We start from the raw sequence: 18,981 nt of genomic DNA, 5'->3' as shown, positions 1-18,981 counted from the left end.
CGCACACACACAGGGATTGCCACCTACGTTTTGAATCTCACCACCCACTGGAGCATAAACTACATCTACTGCTCATCAGAATCCCACAAGGGCAGAAGCAAAGGACCACAGACGCATTGGGAAGGCACAGATAACTTGTGGATAATTCTATGTTAAGACATACAGAATTCAGATAATCAGTCAAACCACTGCAGGAGATGAGAAAAAAAAGCAAAAGGACATCATCATTCAATATGTGCTGCGGAGTGTCCAAGAACCTAATGGGGTCGACATGGGGTGAGCAAAGAATGAAGTCGAAATGTGAACGTTTTCTGTCACATTGGGGGAACCCAACACACGGGACGTGGTAACAACAACAGCAACAAAAGTTGTATATTTCTCAACTTTCTTGTGTTGCTGGCCTACATGTGAATTTCCCCAGTCGCTTAGCTGTAGGAGGGCAAGTGATCATATTCTCATTATGTTAGTTCAATAGAAAATGAATGGAGAGAGAGTAACGTTGCCTCCCGTGTGTTGAACACTTAAGGATATTTTCCAAGCATCATCTTGGGGTGCAGTTTAAACCCCAGTGTTGGGTTTACAGAGTGTTTACAGAGTGTTCATTGCAAGGCCAAAATCACGAAGCAAAAGGAAGGCAGATGGTTTCTATAGTCCAGAGTTAAAAGGAACATTAAGATCGCTAAACTGGAGAAGCTAAGCAGCAGCTAGGCAAACGCTTAGCGCAACACAGAAGAGCAAGAGACTAAGAAAGGCTAATAGAAAAAGGACTAATTCCTAATGCCTATTGAGATGAACTCAATTAAATTAATCCGTTTGGTCTTTTCACAAGCATTTTACAAAAACAGCAAGTAAATGTGACAGTGCTGGGAAGACGAATGCAAGGGAGAAATAGGACGGCAAACCAGTGGATTAAACTCAGAAGGAAGATGRATAATAAGGCAGAACAAAGGGACCGTCAGAGTTGGTTGACGGATTGATGAAGATTCAGCGACAGAAAATGAGGAGAGAGAGTTTGAGAGAAGCAGACAGATAAAAGTACAAGAAAGAAGGATATCTGAATAAACGGCGATAGGAAAGAGAATGTCTGGGGGGAAAAAGGAAAAACATTTGGGATTTAGGGTCTTACAAAGTGCAGAAAAGCTGTCTGTCTGCCAGAAAGATGGGGGAAGAAAAAAAGAAATAAAGAGAGAGCACCTGGGAGGTAAAGATTAAATACCTACCACCACTGTCTCTGACGCTGAAGTTGAGGGCAACACCGGATTCTGGAGGGATGCTGAAATACACGGTGCTGTCGTTCCCTCCCTCATCTCTATCAATCGCCCGCAACACCTGCACCACCTGAAACAAAGCGATAGAGCGCGGACGAGATTGAGTAAGGGGCGGGAATGAATAAGTGCATGTGCATGTGTGAGAAGAAGGAATACATGGAAGAAGGAATACATGGAAGAAGAAAAAGAAGAAGAAGAAGAAAAAAAAAGCAATGGAAAAACACTTCACAGAGAGTGCTTTTAGCGATGAACCATTAGCTGATGTCGGCAGGAATCATAACAAGCCAATTAGTGTGAAGACACAAGCGAGCAGTGTCTGATACACCAAATAAATAACAGCATCTGATGTGAATCAGCTTTCACAAATACAGTGAAGTGTGGCTTTCAATTTAGGAAGAGCATCTTCACTGGAAATGGTAACAAAATTAATCTAAAAGATATCTCCCGCAGCCCACGCGTGACTGGTAATTTCTTTTTAATGAAAAACTCTGCTTGTCATTATGCAATATGTTTTTTTTTCAGGAATGCGTTTGAGTTCAAGGCGGGAAAAGCAGGACTGAATGGCGCCGGATGCCCTCTGAGTCAGTCAGCGACTCCAGACCTTCAGAGGACTCGCTGCGCCGAGTCCCGCTACGTTGTCGGCTTCTGGTGTGAATATTCAGAGGCGTTTTGTCTAATGACTTGTCAAGCCGAGACGTGAACACGCAACTTTAACGGAGTGAAAGACATCATAATCTTCTTGCGTCGTCTCCCACTCGCTCAAACAACAACATACGCAGACACAAAACAACGAGGATCGCACATAAATCAACGGCGTTGCCACAGAATCACAGATTTAGTGGCGAAATGACAAAGACTCAAGCAGAGCAATAAAAACAGCAGCCAAAACAACAGATGGGCCAAGACACCAAATTATAGTGACGGAGCCAGCGTGGAATACAGAAGATGGAGGAGAGAACATAAAAACAGTGAGAGCAAAAGGCTGGCTTCCGCGGCGAGACTGAGGAGGGAAGACAAGATTTCTATAATTGAGATGGGATCAAATACGGGAAACCGTGATGCGGAAAAACAGACAGGAAGACAAATAAAGCATGAAGGATAGTGGGATGGAGGGAGACAGTCTGGGAGAAGGCTGGAGTTTAATTACACCGGGAATTGCTGCTGCATTTGGATAACAGGCCAAGGAGGACTCACCTTCCTCTACGTACAACTTTGTTTCACCAAACTTTGTGCGCTTTTAGAATTATTTCCGGTTGAAACCAGATACTTATATACGCTAAATAAACTCCCCTAAAGATCATTCAAGCACGTTTTGTTTTAGATCAGTTAGAATCTCCAAAATGCAAGGATGGTTTAGAGTAGTTTTGGGAAATTGATATACTATATAAATTAAATTTTTTGGAAGAAATAACTCTTAAGATGTAATGTTAACATTTTGGGCATCCTTCCACACTGTTCAGTAGTTTTCTGGAGTGTTGGCCAATTCCTCTTGACAGAACGGGTGTAATCGAATCTGGTCTGTTGGCACTTTCCTGACAAACACCTCTTCATCTCTGCCCACAAATTTAAAATGGGATTAAAATCAATGACTATTGCCTCTCCAAAACATTGACCGTCCTGTCCTTAAGCCGCTGTGTAACCATTTCAGCATTACGATTAGGGTCATTGTCCAATGGGAACACATATTTTGCTCAAGGTGAAAATGCCTTGGGCACAAATTAACTTCCTGGCTCTAATGTTTTAAGGTGTGGCCTCATTATTCCCATGTAATGTTCTGTCTTTTTCTGTACAGTCCTTCAATTTGTTTTAGATTTGCAAGATTCCCACTTCAATTCTCCAAATGTAATGATGCACGTCAATACAGCATATTTACATGGTCAAAGACTTCAATTTTAGCTCAATTAGACCAAAATAAAGGTCTTTGTGCCTGCATGGATATGCTAAATGTAATCTGGCTTCTACATCTCTGAGTGACCTATCAGCCCAGGTCAGAGCAGGACTTGTTTCAGTGTAGATTCTGTTCTGAGATGTCAAAGTTTAGCACCAAAGCATGTTAACCCGTCTCCTTCCTGAGCTTTCTAATGGGGTTTGTTACCATTCACAATTTGCAAATTGTATTTTCAAGCATGGATGCAAGCTTAATGCTACCATGTTTTACTTTTAGCCTGCAGGACGACGGGAAAAGTCAGGTTTGGTCATCCTATTTGATCAATTACAGTCGCCTTTTGACCACGTTCATATACACTTGGACATCTTTGTATCCTATTTTTTACTTTTCAACAAGAGTTTCATGTTATTTAGACAGAAAACATTGTCATAGTTTTCACTTAAGAATTTCTTTTCGCTACTCTTGTGTCCTGTCTTGGCATTACAGGCTTTCCATAGAGACAAGATGGTTGCCTACAGTAAATTGGGGCAGATTTACTCGACAAAAGATGTCTGAAGAGCGAATTGCACTTGCTTTCTGCCCTAGTGACTTCCAAAATAAAAATAGGTCTGGGAAAATGTGAGCCCAGGTGAGGAGATGGACAGGGTCAGCAGCGGGTACCTTCTCACTAAGTGTGAGCATCAACATAAAGGGGAAAACACATTTAAATTGCCTTGGAAAGCCGAAATTTGCTGGGTCAACAAAATAATGTGCATGTAATCCAGTTTTGAAACTGACTAATACAGTCTGGGAGAAGGTTGGAGTTTAATTACACCGGGAATAGCTGCTGCATTTAGATACCCAGCCAAGCAGAATTCATTTTCCTCTACATTCAGCGCCGCCGTATCACCAAACCCTATATGCTTCTAAACTTGGCTACAGACGAGCACAGAGCACTTCCACGTTTGATACAAAGCTGTTTTGACATACTTCATGTTCTCTTTTAGGAGAAATTAATAATATTCTAAACATCACAGCGCTTTTATCCAATTCCCTTTTTAATGACTTAATAATGTGTTCACAGACTCCCTGTTTCTGTTGCGCCTTCCTAACTTGCTCTAAATGCAAATGCAGCGTAGTCTTTAGAAAATATTCCTGATATATTCACGGTATAATTCAACCAATTCTTTGAGGCATTTCTGTATTTTGTTTATTTGGCGTCATGCCAGGACTTGCACGCCATGGGGTAAATAAATAGTAGTGTTTCTTTTTTTTGTTGTTTGTTTTTTTTTTATAGTTTTGGTGTTAAACAGATGCTGTCTTCCTTTACTAACAAAAAAAAAAAAACCTAGAGGGAGCAGATATTTCCAAGCTCATGTTAAATCTTCGAAATACAAAAAAGAAAGATGATATACAAATGTATTTACACCAAAAAGGTGATTTGCTTTAAAAATAACCCTGATGAGTTTTCAAAAGGGGAACGCTCAAAACAGCTGTTGCCCTCAGCAGGTTTATAATCAAGTTCAAGTTGTTATTGCTGCGTGATGGACTTTAATGACTTAATAATCACTCATGTGTTGTCCATAGTGTTTAAACAGCAGGCAGTTAAACAGACTTTTCACGCTTGGTGAAATAACTCGGCTCAAAATTCCTGTGGCAGTTTAACAGGTAAGCAAGTTTGCAACCAACTGAGCAGAACTTGCAAATACCCACCGATCTTTAAAGATTATATTTACAATGATTAGACAATGATTTGTGACCCTTCCAATTTGTCATTACAAGCCCGTTTGTCTAGATTAATAAATCAGCCTCCGAACTGCAGCACTTCAAACTATACACAGATTTTAATACTTTAATAATTTTACTATAACAACACTACACGAGGATGTTCAATGAGTTGTGCCAAGTTCTCAGCCTGTTTACATTTCAGTGCTGTAAAGGTCTGACCGCGTGGGTTAACAAAACCACCGGAGAAATTACCTTTAAATTTGAACACATCAAAAGATGATTTCCAAGCCACTGATTCAACTTTGACCGTCATATTGACGTGAATGGTTCAAGGTGATAAACACAATCCTTTAAGATGCAGCAGCAAAAGTAAGATTTCAATAATGCTTCATCTGCATTGAAACCTCATGTTGGCTGGTTACTGGTGTCAAGATGTACCAAGGTTTTAAAAACGTATATTTTCAAAACAATTTAAAAATGTCTTGCTTCAGAGATTTTTTCGGACTGTTTGCGTAAAGTAAAACCAACAACGCCCTCCCCCACTTGTTTCTGCCAACTTTCAGAAAATCTACTTTAAAGAATTTCTTCTTGTCTGTAAGTATAAGAACATTTATAATCATGACTTGCAAACTTTAAGATATGTGTTGTAGATGACATCATTATTACTGCAACATTCAGTGTGTGAGAAGCAACAATTATTCCTCCACTATCTATATGATGCATAGARATAAAATGGAAGAATAACCCTTGCTTTTCTGTTTTAAATTAAAGTGATTCCATCATGCTGTATCCTTTAAAAACACTTTCATTTTTAAGATACTGTGATATTATGAAACCAGTCATTTTACTTTAGGATATAATATTGTAGGAATGTTGAGATTTTGGTGATTAATAGCCAAATTTTAAATTTCTCTTTATGAACCAAACTTCTTTCCCCTGCACCACATTTCCTGACAGYAAATCTGTTTTTCTCCCTCTACATGTTTATAGCGACGACTTTCTATTGAATGCAGTGTCCATCTGCTGCTGCCCCCAAAGTCAATAATGTGCTTGCAGAGCCATGTATGTAGCCATTAACACCTACAGCGGCAGCAGTCCTGCCATTATGAAAGCATAAATTCTTCTGACATCTTAGTGACAAATTGCAATCTTTAGCAAAGCCGGCAACCTTTAAAAGTTGTTGAGCCGAGAACAGAGCAGAGAAAAAGTACAGAACAGATTTATAAAGTTGTTCCCAAGGTGGGAACATGCAGTACAGCCTGTGACATTTTGAAATATGCTTGTTATGTCATTGAAAATGGGTTTCCAACAGCAACACTGCGACTGTCTTATCTTAAAGCAGTTTTTTAACATCACCAATAGCTTGCTAAAAGGTGAACGTAAAGTTAAATGAGGCGCACGAACGGGTTGTCCCCTTAGTCCTAATGTTTTATTTAGTTATCGCAACCTGCAGCAATGTCCTTTTTGGTGCTGTGAGAGTAATTTTGGTAATTGGAGGGGATCACTCTGAACTAAAAGTTTCACTTTATGCCGATGATGTGATACCTTTTATTTAAAGTCCTATTTCTTTGCTGTCTTCGTCATTACCTATCCAGTCCGATTTTCTTTTTTCAAGTGAACTTTTAGTTTTAAAGGAACAGACACTTGGATTCAAAACAGTCAAAGTGCAGCTCAAGTATCTGGGAACCACAATAACACAAAGTACAAGAGTGTGCGTCATGGCGGATCCTTTTAAATGGTTAAATGTCAAACCGAATAGAGCAGAAAGTAATAATACTTAGACTTCTAAAACATGTTCATGCTGCATAAAAATGAATTTCAGGAATATAGAGTAAAGAGAATTATGCATGATACTTAAATATCTATATTTACTGCAATTCAAGCAGTTATTCATTTTATTACTATGGTGAACATATTGTAATATGTTCTGCAGCCCTAAAGCTGAAGTTACAATGGCGCCCCTTAAACGCAACTTTGATTGGCTGCAATATTCCAGACAAATAATCATTAATTTATATTTATTCTTTATACCTAAATTCTTCTTTGCCTCCACAGATGCTTTAATCTCATTTTACCTTTCCTACAGGAACTGTCTGAGTATTTTAGGAATCCAAAAGAAATGATTGACTGAAACACTAAACAAATAAGTAGTCGCAATCCAAAGAAAATAGAAATCTTCATTCAGGGCTGGTGAAGGACCTGGATTCGGTCCAGGACGTTCCTCTCATGTCCTTCCTGGGTTCTTGTCTTCCTCTGCATATCGATAAACCAGTTATTCCAGCGATCTTACACTTCCTCTAGGAGTGAACTGCGGTTGAAAAACATTTCAATTTCTGCATTTTCTCACTTCACACTCCCTTGGTATCCAACCGCTTATTTCCACCTTCTTTCTCGGATCACATTTACCAGGTTTAGTACGGAGCAGGTGGTGTCCGCTTTAAAAATCTTGTTTTACAAAGCGAGCCAGCCTTCTACAAGCATCTGTTAATGTAGTATTCCCTTCTCAAATCTCTTTTAGAGAAAACTGCTGTTCAGACTTTCCCTTCGATCATTTCCCTCAATGTTTTTAGATGCCCAAGTCACTAACCTACTTGAGAAGTTTTCACGTAAACCCATCAGGCAAAAGTTTAGACTAGATTAATTCTAGTAACTTGTGTAGAGAAACTCAAGCAGGATCCTTCGATCTGCAAGGAATGACTGAAATTTGCCTGTTTTTTTTTAACATGCTGAATAGTGTTACTGACCTAAAACTGATCCTTAATTCTGTAGCTGTTTCCTTAACAGATGTGAGCAATACTTTTGTTGATATTCCCCTCATGTCAAAAAAACACAATTTCACAACTGCTGTGTTTCCATTAAATAAGAAAAAAAAATGAAATCATATGTGAACAAGTTTGTTCCCATGACAGATCATTAAAAAAAAACATGCCACACAACCACTTCCTGTCGTCTTATTTGTCTTTTCCTCCAGTAGTAACATCTAGTTGTTGGTCACATGTCTGCTACTGAGCAGGAAAAAAAGTGTTTCCATTGCAGTTTTGCAAAACACATTTATTTCGATACACTGGAAAAAACCACTACATCCTAGGGCAAAATCTTTTTATTGAAAAAGTGGAGTTTTTTTTAATTATCATGTTTTCATTAAGCAAATTTACTTCCGTATTTCCATTTTGCATAATTATATGGCTAGTGGAAAAGCTGTCACTGGTACAGTGTCAGTAAGATGGACATTTTACTTGTGTAACGCATCTAGTCCATTGCCATATTATTGAGATCATCATATTTTGTTTTGGCCTTTAAAACATTAATTATTCCAAGGTTTCCTGCTGCCCTCAGCTTAGACACACTGGCTCTACCCAGAAGAAAGACCTTAACTTTCTAAAATATAAATTTTGAAATGCATCAAGTAGGCTAACAGCTTTTTCTGTGGATTGTTGTTCCAGATTAAATGGGGTGTTGTTTTTGGTAAAAAAAAAAAAAAAAGTTGCTGATAAAAGGTATTTGAAGTTAACACACAAGAGCCTACCAGGGGACACGAAATCCTCTTCAAGGATTTACTGATCACTGCTTATCTGCCAGCATCTCTTCTTAATTTTGAGTTGTTCTCCAATACGTCCTGAAGCAGAATAAGATCATCACAGAACGAGGCTGCCATGGATACACTCGACTATCGGGATAACATTAATTAAAAGAAGCACAGTGCCCAGTTTCCGCCGTCCAGACATGTATTGGGGAATTGATCAAAAAAAGTTCTCAGCTTTGTCAGATCAGAGAAAAATTTGCTTCCTTTGGAGTTATTCGGCAGAATTTGGGGAAAACTTGCGGCAGGCTGTCTAATGCAGTTCAGAGAGGAATGCTTCTGAGGAGCCACTCGACCCAAAAGACTTGATTGGTGGCTTTTTTTCTCCTTTTGATGGCTGCACTGTGCTTTCATCCACATAAAAAAGTCTGTTGATCGAATTCTCACACGCCATTTAGTTAGTCTGACCCCAACCAGTTCTACTTCATTTCAAGTCGGTTTCTGTGCTGCTATACTTGACATTTTTTGCTTTCTTGGTGCAATCACACATTCGTGATCTTCATGCAGTTCTTCAAACCTGAAGGTTGTGATGCTTTTAAACATCCTGAACTGTCAATGGCATGCTTGTAAGAGATGTTGGTCCTCTACGTTACACAAAATATCATATGTTTACCAGAATATAGAAAGGATCTGCAATCGGGGGTCACTATGAATGATTTCAATACAAACAATAAAAAACATTGAAAAGCACAAGCATACCTACAGTACGCTAAGTGAGAAAATACAACTCATAAAATATGTCACTCATTATAATGAAATAATTTTCATTATTTATGGAATAAAAGGAAATAATAAAAGCTGACCACACCTTATATATTTCTATAGGACTTAACTGATTTAATTTGCATAAAAATAACTTTGCATTGCAGCTCCTGCCTGTTGTTTCGACAAACCCAAAGTCCTCATATACAATATAACTTTACCAGGCGAGGCAAAAACGTAGATTTTTGGCCAAATTGTAGCAATTAGTCAACAAAAAAAAAAACACAACCATGTTAAGCATGGAGGTGGATGAATGATGATTTGGGCATGTTTGTAACCAAATGATGACTTATACATTGTATGTTCAAGGTTTCCCCCAGAAAACTTTCTAAGCCTGGCGGTTGGGCCTGTAGTGTTTATGAGTTAAAAATTGTTTAAAGCTGACAGGAAATTAGAAAATGTCACGTGATTATTGTGTTATTGAAAAATTGGAACATTAATACCTGAACACAAACTATAAAATCTTTAAAAAATGCAAACATTTTAAAAAGACTTAAATAAATAAGCATTGCTTAGCCTGGTGGGGGCACAAGTAAAGCCTGGTTGCCCGCCAGGCTTATAATACACTGCGGGAAATCCTGTATGTTTGGGGATGATTGGCAATGACAACAACAACAATAATAATAATAACACAAACAGGATGTAGTGTAAACTCTAGATTTTGGGCTACGATGCACAGCGATTGAAAAGCAACAAGACAAACAGAACAACAAATAAACAAATATATAGCATCACATTTAGATATGAAAAATGAGTCAACCAACAGACCTTACTCTGAAATTTACAGTTTCCCTTCCTGTTTTACAGGGTTGCATTTTCAGTCTATTTTCATATCTATGCTGATGAGATTTAATTGTCTGTGCAATATTATTTGACTAGTTAGTGGTCTACACAGGTTCTACTTGAACAGTGCTTGACTGCTGAGACCCAGGTAGCTACTTTAGGTCGCAGCCCCCACAAGAACTTGAACAAGATAAATGAGCACACAGAAATTAAACATCCAGACTTTCAGAGCAAGCTAACAGAGCCCTTCAAAATGTGCGGGAAAGGTTATGTGCAACAAAAACACAAAAGAAACAAGGTGAGAAATAAAACTGAGTTTTCTACGAGTAGTCTAAAAATATTTGGACAATATTCTCAGCTTCTAAACTTTCCCTCCCACCAACAATTTAAATCTATTTTAAAGTTAACTTAAGTCCAAACCGACCTGGCCAGCGTTGGACGAGTCGCACAAGGCCGTGGAGTACTGCCTGTCGAGCTCGGGAGCGTTGTCATTGAGATCTAACGTCTCTATTCCGACCACAACTCTGGACACCTGGCTGGGATTGTCTGGGAAAGGCAAAGAACAGAAATAGACATTTTTATGCTGCCAAAGAAAAACATCTATGCATTTGATCTGAGTTTGGAAAATTATATGAACACAAACAAATAGGGAGAAAAAACAACACAGACACACACACAATTGAGTTCAGGTTTGTGCTTCATTAAGTCCGTGCAATTGTCCTCGTAGGAACGATCAAACATTTTAGTCTTTGTCCAAAAAGCCTAAACAATTCTCAGATCCCATTAGCCAGCAGTCATTTGGCTAAAGGAGCCAGGGTACATTTGGTCTCATTTGGCTCATATTGTGGCTCCCAGGATCCCAACTGGATGGTTTTATGGCAGTCGGATTTCTGCGCATCGAGGCGTTCAATTCGCAGCCAACACTCCTCAAAGTGTCGAGTGTGTGCTCATTCCTTTAAGAAAGAGAGACGTAGGGCAGAGAGGAATGTCGAGAGCAGTCGGCGTGCGTGCGCGTCACACAAGGGTACAGTTTAAATGGATTGGCTTTGGCTTTTCCACTCCACAATCACTTGGCTCTACTCGCGCTCAGCCATAAAGTTCCAATGGCAGAGTGTCAAACGAGTAAAGTCGGAATCTCCTCGCCATTCGCCTGTTTTACATTTTAGCCTGCTGTATAAAAAGCTCACAAACATCACGGGAACTCGTTTGTCTGGGCGGCCAACCCGACGCCACGCTTTCTATAAACGCGAGATGAACACATTTTGCATACGCTTCCCGAACGCGGAGGGGAACGTGGGACGCCGGCGACCGTTCCCTGCCACGACCGAGAAAGCTGAAAATGAGCTGCAGCCGCAATGCCACTGGGTGAGCAGGGCTGCCTGTGGCCATGGCAGAGCTCCCACTGTGTTTGTGTCAACACAACCACCAACAGTCTGTTTATTAGATAGAGCTCATTATTCAAGACAGGAGCTCGCTGTGCAGCCGCCTCAGCCGTACCGGCGCTCTCCTGCCACAAGCAGCCCTGAGTAGATTTTAAGCAAAGATTAGCTTCGTCCGGGACAGTACTTGGCAGGAAAGCAACTTTCCTTCATTGCACGCAGTGGGCAGCATTATTTAACAATGCTCTCTCGCTTGTACAGAAATAAAAATTTAAAATGGATTGCGTCGTTTGGGGCTTTAATGAATTGCAGCCAGCCAAAAAAATAAAAAAATGCTGCTGGAACTGAGCCAGGCTTTACCAACAAGCTGGTGTTGATTCTAAGAATACCAAAAGAAATAAAGCAGAAAATATTCTTTCTTCTTTTTTTGTGTCAATGTCTGTTCAATAACCTGTACAGCACGTGCAATCTGAGTCTGGAACCTGACAGCAAAGATGATTGCCATAGAACTACTGAGTGACTAATAAGATGATTCATCTAGCTGTTTTTGTGATCCGCCACACTGTTGGCAGATGAGAAAAAGTTTGGATTTGATAAGGCATAAAAGCGATGTTTGGTTTAGAAGAGGAGCTGTCTTTAACGTCAAAATGAGGTGATATTATCTCACTTCATTGCTCCCATCTTCTCAGCTGAGGCTCTTTTTTTCCCTTTTAGCTAGTTATATTTCACAGAGATAATCTAAAAGCTAACAAGGTGAGGTGAGCTAAAACAGAAACAGTGTTTTATTTGAATTAGCAGCCCCGGTTTTTCCCTGCCAGCTAATGACGATGGTGATGCAGTGCTTGCTGTCAAGACTTTCGCTGCGGTTTGGATCATCCAACAGACGCACATTCCAGTAAAATTACCTGTGGTGAATGAGAAGCAATGTTCATACAACTCGTTCTATTTTTCCACTGCTCTTATTGGATTGGAGCAGTGGTTCTTAACCTTTATTGAGGTATCGAACCCACCAGTTTCATATGCGCATTCACTGAACCCTTCTGTAGTGATAAATAAAATGTGATTTCCCCCCCCCCCAAATTCAAGACATAGGGGTGACTAGACTCTAGTTGGGTCACCTCAAGATCACCAAGTCTTCTTAAAAGGTAGAGTCTCTGAGAACAATTCCTCAAGATATAGTCAGTGTTTTCAGCAAAGTTGAGCTGGCTCAAGGTATTTAAAATCTGCCACAGTTTCAACAGGTTGGTCATCGAGAGAAACTGGAACCACTTTAAGGTCTTGTTTAGGTCATTTAATTAGCTCTACATTCTTAAAAGAATGAAAAACTAATAATAAATAATAAAGACTTTCCAGTATTCTGATTTAGTAATGTAATTATATTAGTTGTGTTACCACCCCCACGCCACTAGAGGCAGTACCAACACCGAAAAGATGCGATAAGGAGCAGATTTAGAAGTACACCGAAAGCTACAGAATCTGGTAAAAACTGTGAGTTTTGCTGAAGTAAATAAAGACACAAGTTCAAATCCATGCTGAGAGAGGAGCTCCTTCAATCAGGGCTCCTCCGCAGCTCTGATTGGCTAAGCAATGTAACGTGATCCTTTGCAGCAAGTGATGGCAAAGCGGGGCGTCATCACAACTTTACACAAGTGTGTCTTTACCTCCGTGGCAGAGGCTCCGTCGAACCCCTGAGACCGACTCATCRAACCCCTGGGGTTCAATCGAACCCAGGTTAAGAACCACTGGGCTGGAGGAATAGCTTCCTTTTTATTCAACCATACAGCCTTTGTGCTTTTTCCTCCTTTTCTACATTGTGTTTTGTGATAAACACAAACCCAGTGATTTAATTGTCAAAGTTCATGTCAGAGAACATCAGAGAACAAACCTACAGAAATTAAGCTAACAGGCCAGGAAAGAACAGCATTAATTAAGAGAGACTCTGGAGGAGCTGCAGAGATTCACAGCTCCGGTGGCAGAATGTATTGACTAGACAGCAGTAGTTGAACGCTTAAATATATTCTTATGGTCATTGGATTATCTTCATAAAGCCATTCTGCATACTGTATGTTCTAGTATAGTTATATTAAAGAAGAAAAATCTAATTTTGAGTTTTAGAACAAAGCCATGCTAACTAGCCTTAGAATTTAGCAGTGCTAAGACCCTCCTCCTGGATCTGATTGGTTGATTCTGACGACACTGTCTTTTTGTTCAGATGACAGTAGGACCACAGGGGGGAAGCAGAGGAGCTCAAATTTTTCACAAATTTGAGCTGTTTCGTATTGTTCTGTTATGACATGGTGACAGTTTTGACAAATATGTAAAAAAAAAAAAAAAAAAAAACATATTTAAGCTACATACTGCTGCCTTAATGACAAAACAAAAGGACTAAAAAATACTTTGTATCAACTAGATTATTTTTCTTTTACCTTTTTATTTTAAAATATTTCCCCCGGTCTCCAACAGGAGACAAGATCCACTATGGATCCCTGAGCCAGACCAGTGACACCAAATATATAGCCAGAGCTATATGATAAAAGCTTAGCCATGCGTTAGAACGGCCCAGTCAAAGTCCAAGCCTGACTCTGTAACATGTTCACGGCTCTCTCCGTCCAATGTTACTGAATTGAGCTGTTGGGTAAAGAGAGGAATGAGCAAATATGCTCGTTTCTAAGGCAAGCCACACAAATGCAAGCCGCACTTTTTAGATTTCATTTGAACAAAATGTTGAAACAAACATAGAATTTTCCTTCCACTTCATTGATATGCACAACTCAGTGTTGGTCCACCACAGCAAATCCCAGCGACGTAACATTAAAGTCTGTTTTTAGAACATAAACGAATGTGAAAAGTCTGAAGGGGTGTGAATACTTTTATGCGCAGAAGTTCTTTTTTTAATTAAATTTTGCGTTCTTTATGCGTTTGCATACAGAATGCGAAGCAGCATGCGTGACTTTGCAGCATATTAATGCACTGTTTAGCTTTCAGGAGATTTGTGTGTTGGCACTAGGCGGTACAACGCAAATTACTCGAAAGGCTCTACGCTGGCACTTATTGCTTTCTTAAAACAAATCACTCAAACATCTATTTACAAAATTACCTTTCATGTATGATTGTAAGCTCCACAACATCGACTTCAGATGTCTGCTTTTTTTCTTTTTTTTCTTCTTTGCTGGACTACAACCTGCGGTGTGCCAGACTCTTTTTCTATAACTTGCTTTGACTCCGTAGGTGTTTATCATTCCCATTTTGCAATCACAGTGTGCCAGGAAAGCAATGCTCGTCTTTAATTTGCTGCTTTAATGCGGCGAGTTAGCTCGTATTCCTGTGGGGAAGGGATCTGTTGCAGCGTCGGATAACCAACACCGTATAGATCTACTGATTTTCAGGCACGCTGTAACAAATCGGCCTTGCGGCCAAACAGCATCCCCCTCATGGCTTGATGACTTGAAGGCTAAGCCGCTTAGCAAGCTGCAACTCACAAAGGATACCAAGCTTTTCAGACATTGTACAACGTCGGGTTTTACTTCGCTAAACTTCTTAGTCGTCATTGGATGCAGGTGTCGGATTTTAAAAGAAATAATGGTTTCGGTAGAAGAAATAACCCGGTAAAAAGAAAAAACGCTCTAGTGACGCAGCAATGTGACCTCTGACCTCTCTGGGTGGCGATGACAGTGATGTTGTGCCAGTGCTCCCGCTCGCGGTCCAGCTCCATCGCTGTGGTGATGAGGCCGGTCTCTGGGCTGATACGAAACAGGGCCTCCGGATCCGACTGGGGGTCTATTGAGAATCTGAAGCGGAGAGAGAAAGAGAGGAAAAAGTTATCAGAAGAAAGGTGAGGGAGATGAGGAGGGTTAAAAAAATAAAAAAGTGCCCCAGCAAAAGGAAGGAAGAAAGCAAGCGGAGTTGGCAGCGGGGCGCGCAGTGAAAGAAGCGGCCGGGGCAAGTGTGTGAAGGAGCGATAAGGAGGGCGGCATTCAAATGGCCAAAGAATTAATATGGGGAGATTATCGTGGGAGATTGGGGGTTTTTTTTTAAGTGAAAAGGATTATCAAAAGATCTCCAGCAATATACCAGCTATCATTCTTCCCCACATCTTCACTCCTAGTCTTTTTGCGTTTAATTGGGACATGGTTTTTTGGAGTTGATTTGCTTTTTTTTTTCTATTTCTCTTTACTTCTTTAAACTTCTTAAGTCATGATCTCCCACAAATGAAAGTTAAAGTACAAAACCTTTTCACATAGGTTCACCTGGCTCATGTGATTACCAATCTGTTTTGTGGATGAATGTATTGACTGTTTTCTTTCTTATAGAAAGTACACTAAGTCTGGTGCTTCTGAGAAAGCTACTGTTGTGATTGCCTTTGTGTACTTGTCTCATATTTTTTCTCGAATTTAGTTTTTTTAATTTCTGAGTTTGAAAAGTCAAAAAAGAAATGCTAGAAAAAACTCAGGAGGAGTACATTTCCACCTGTTGACTCAGAAAGTTTCAGATTAATCTAAAACATTTTCTAGAAAAACCACAGAAATTTTACAGTTTTAAAAGTCAAATCTTTTCTCAACTTTTGAAATTCAAATTTCCTATTTTGTTTTAGAAAACGTTCTGAGATTAATCTAAAAATTTCTGATTGTTTTAGTGGAAATGTACTCCTTTTTGAATTATGTTTTTACCATCTAGCCCTAATACGCCATCATAAAATTCCTAGATTAAAGACTGATTTGACTTTTTTTCCCTGAAATGTGTGCATAAAATGTGCCAAACAAAACAAGGTGCCTTGCCTGAAAAGTAAAGTAAAAAGTCAGAATTATTTTTTATTTTCATTGGCACCAATGCTCTTCCATATATTTGACCTAAAAATATTAATTGAGAAAAAAAAAAACTGTCTGGTTTTGTTTCTCAAAAACAAAGCCAAACATCACTAGCATTTTATTTAGACACCTTATGCCTTACCTGATATTATTAGTCAGACCCGTATCGGGGTCCACGGCGCTGACCCGGCCCACGGTGCAGGCTGGGGGGCAGTTCTCAGACACGTCCATGTGGTATTTGGATCGGGAGAACCTCGGGGGCTCATCGGCGTCTAGCACAGCCACTCTGATTGAAGCTCTGTCTTTGAAGGGGCCGCGGCGTAGGAAACGAGGATCCACTATGGGGTTGAGGACCTCCACTGAGAAGGAATAGGAACTCCGGCTCTCATAGTCTACAGGCTGCGGGGGAGAGCAACGGRAAAAAAAAAAAAAAACGTTAGAAAAATGCCCAAATAAAAAGATTTAAGAATATGAGCACTTCTAAAGTATTTTTTTCCTTCTTAGTAGCAAGAAAAGGCGTAAATACCAATGTTTTAAACATCAGATCCAACAGACTGCGCTTTCATTTGAACCAATTCTCACACCAAATTATCCGCGGACGGCTGCTGAATTACGTATCGAAATCCGCGAGACGGCACATAATGAACGGTATCAGMATATCAAGAGAGGGAGACTGGCCACGTCCAGGATCGGCTCGGAACAATTTGGAGGGAAATAATCTCACGGTTACCTTCCATGTTGTGACATTTGGATTTCTAAAGAGGCTTCTTTTGAAGGTTGTTGTGGGCGGGCGGCTGCTCAGATGGTGGTGGGGTTTTTTTGTGTGTGTGTGCGCGTGTGTGTGTGAAGTGAGAAAACGCATTCATGAGGCGTCGATGCTACGGCATCGCCAATGAGATTTCTGACGCTCAAAAGTTAAAAAGCCTCTTCAGAACTCAGCCACTGATGTGACTACATGTTTGCTCGTGTCGCTCCRAGTTGATGTTTGGATATTTTTTGACACGCTGAGACTAGAGAACATATAGCTGAGGAAACTCTGCCAAGAAGCTGCGTGTATTTGTGGGAGTTGTGAGATTAGCAGCAATGCACTGAGCAGCCAATCCAGTTTTGTCTCCTTTTTTAGCGTTAGCATTGTTTTCTTCCCACTGCGCTGGCAAAAACTCCTCAATGTGTTGGTGTGAAGTGGTAGGAGMAGCTTCCATATGCATTTGCATTTAGACTCATTTGGTCCGATACCCCTAAATAAATTCACTTGTTAGCAACTCWACCTGTAAGCCCCTCACAGCAAGTCATTAATCAAATTTAAAATTTTAATTAGCTCAATCATTTCCACTCTGATTAGTAWTTTTTTAACTACAATTTTACTTACAGCCTCTTCATAATCCATATTAGTTATGGTTTTGGTTGTGAGTGGTTTTTATTGGTTTTTGATTTTGGATATTTAAAATATCTTTCAGTTGCATTAAGTGTTTTTGAACAAAATTAAGTTTAAGAGGGCAAACTTGCATTATTATGCCATTATCAATACATGACCTGAAAGTGGTCTCATAATAACATATTATCATTTATTGCAATCATTTCTGGGGCGATTTATTGTCCAGCGAAATTTGCTATTGTGATGATTTTAGACACCTGTGCTTGGTTTAATCACAAACTTTTATAATATTCTATAACAAAGTTCTTCTGTGAAGTTTTAAGCTTTAACCTATAAGGCCATATTTTTGGGTTTTCAAAATAAGTCACATGTGGAGGAAAACTAAAGCCATACCCCTCGCTGTGCAAAAGCAATTACAACCATAGACAACTTAGAAGTTGCAAAAGATTTTAGAACGGAATTTTACCTACCAGTCAGGTGGCRACGCTAAATGTATAACAGGAAGCACAATGGAATGGCTTAAATCCAACAATGTGACWTCTAGTATTGATCCATCCAGTATTGGCGACGCATTCCAAAGTCCAAGAGCATCTTCAATATTCAGTCACTGATGTGGCTACATACATAGTAGCTTATGTTTGGGTATTTGTAACAGTAGCACAGTGGAACCGCTTATCCACATTTTCCGTTTTGGAGGTGTCAGCCTGTTGTTTGCTTCTGCAGTATTGCCAAAAACTCTGAGAAATGTCGTTGCATTTAAATGGAAAAAATAAAAAAAAGTTACAAAAGTGTTGGCAGGGTTCGTTTCAGAGGTAAAAGTTAAGTTGCACTCTTTGCAGAACTGCAAAGCATCCGCCGCGCCGTACAGATGTAACGTCGGCAGATCATTTCCATAAACATTAGAGCTTCCGATGATGAAAGCGCAAACGAAAGCATCCCATCCCTATTTTTCACAAACAACGCTTCCCTAGTTTAGAAGACAATCTCCATCTCCATGGAGACTCCACCATCACCATGGAGACTTGTACCTGGATATAAGGAGCATTATAAATWCCCTTGTATATTTGCATCTATGCAGGTGTAAGAGATTTCATTTGGGATAGAGGCTCGCTCGGGCAGAGAAGTTAGGAAGCCTGTTTTTTTTTTTCTGAGGTCTCTCCGTGTGATTGTGCGCCGCTCTCCTGCCAGCACGGCGGCTCTGAAGCGAAGAGACAGCCTCTGATCTGGTTCGTCGAGATGATTGTTAGCGAGGGAACAGGCACGCACGAGTAATCACACACATCTACTGTCTCCCACCGTCATGCACCTGCTGCTGATTAAATTTCAGAAAAGCAACACATTTTTTTTGTGAGTCTGGTTCGGAATATCTGTTTGAGGGACGAGTGGGTGTACAAGTGCTTCTTCTGAGGCTGCGTCTTTGATTCGTCTCGGTCG

The 18,981-nt window shown here is 40.0% G+C and overlaps 1 protein-coding gene across 4 annotated transcripts in view; it reads right to left on the bottom strand.

Moving 5' to 3' along the window:
- cdh24b (cadherin 24, type 2b) overlaps positions 1–18,981 on the bottom strand; it is a 228,829-nt gene that overhangs the window by 17,193 nt on the left and 192,655 nt on the right. For all 4 annotated transcript variants that reach the window (XM_017310022.1, XM_008432992.2, XM_017310023.1 and 1 more), the window contains 4 exons: positions 16,315–16,571; positions 15,019–15,155; positions 10,413–10,534; positions 1,221–1,338 (listed from right to left, as the gene is read on the bottom strand). In XM_017310022.1, coding sequence (XP_017165511.1) covers positions 1,221–1,338; positions 10,413–10,534; positions 15,019–15,155; positions 16,315–16,571 — 634 coding nt within the window. The remainder of the gene's footprint in view (positions 1–1,220; positions 1,339–10,412; positions 10,535–15,018; positions 15,156–16,314; positions 16,572–18,981) is intronic.

The sequence above is a fragment of the Poecilia reticulata genome, linkage group LG17 (genome assembly GCF_000633615.1).
Source record: "Poecilia reticulata strain Guanapo linkage group LG17, Guppy_female_1.0+MT, whole genome shotgun sequence".
NCBI lineage: Eukaryota > Metazoa > Chordata > Actinopteri > Cyprinodontiformes > Poeciliidae > Poecilia > Poecilia reticulata.
This window is presented reverse-complemented; position numbering and strand designations above follow the sequence as displayed.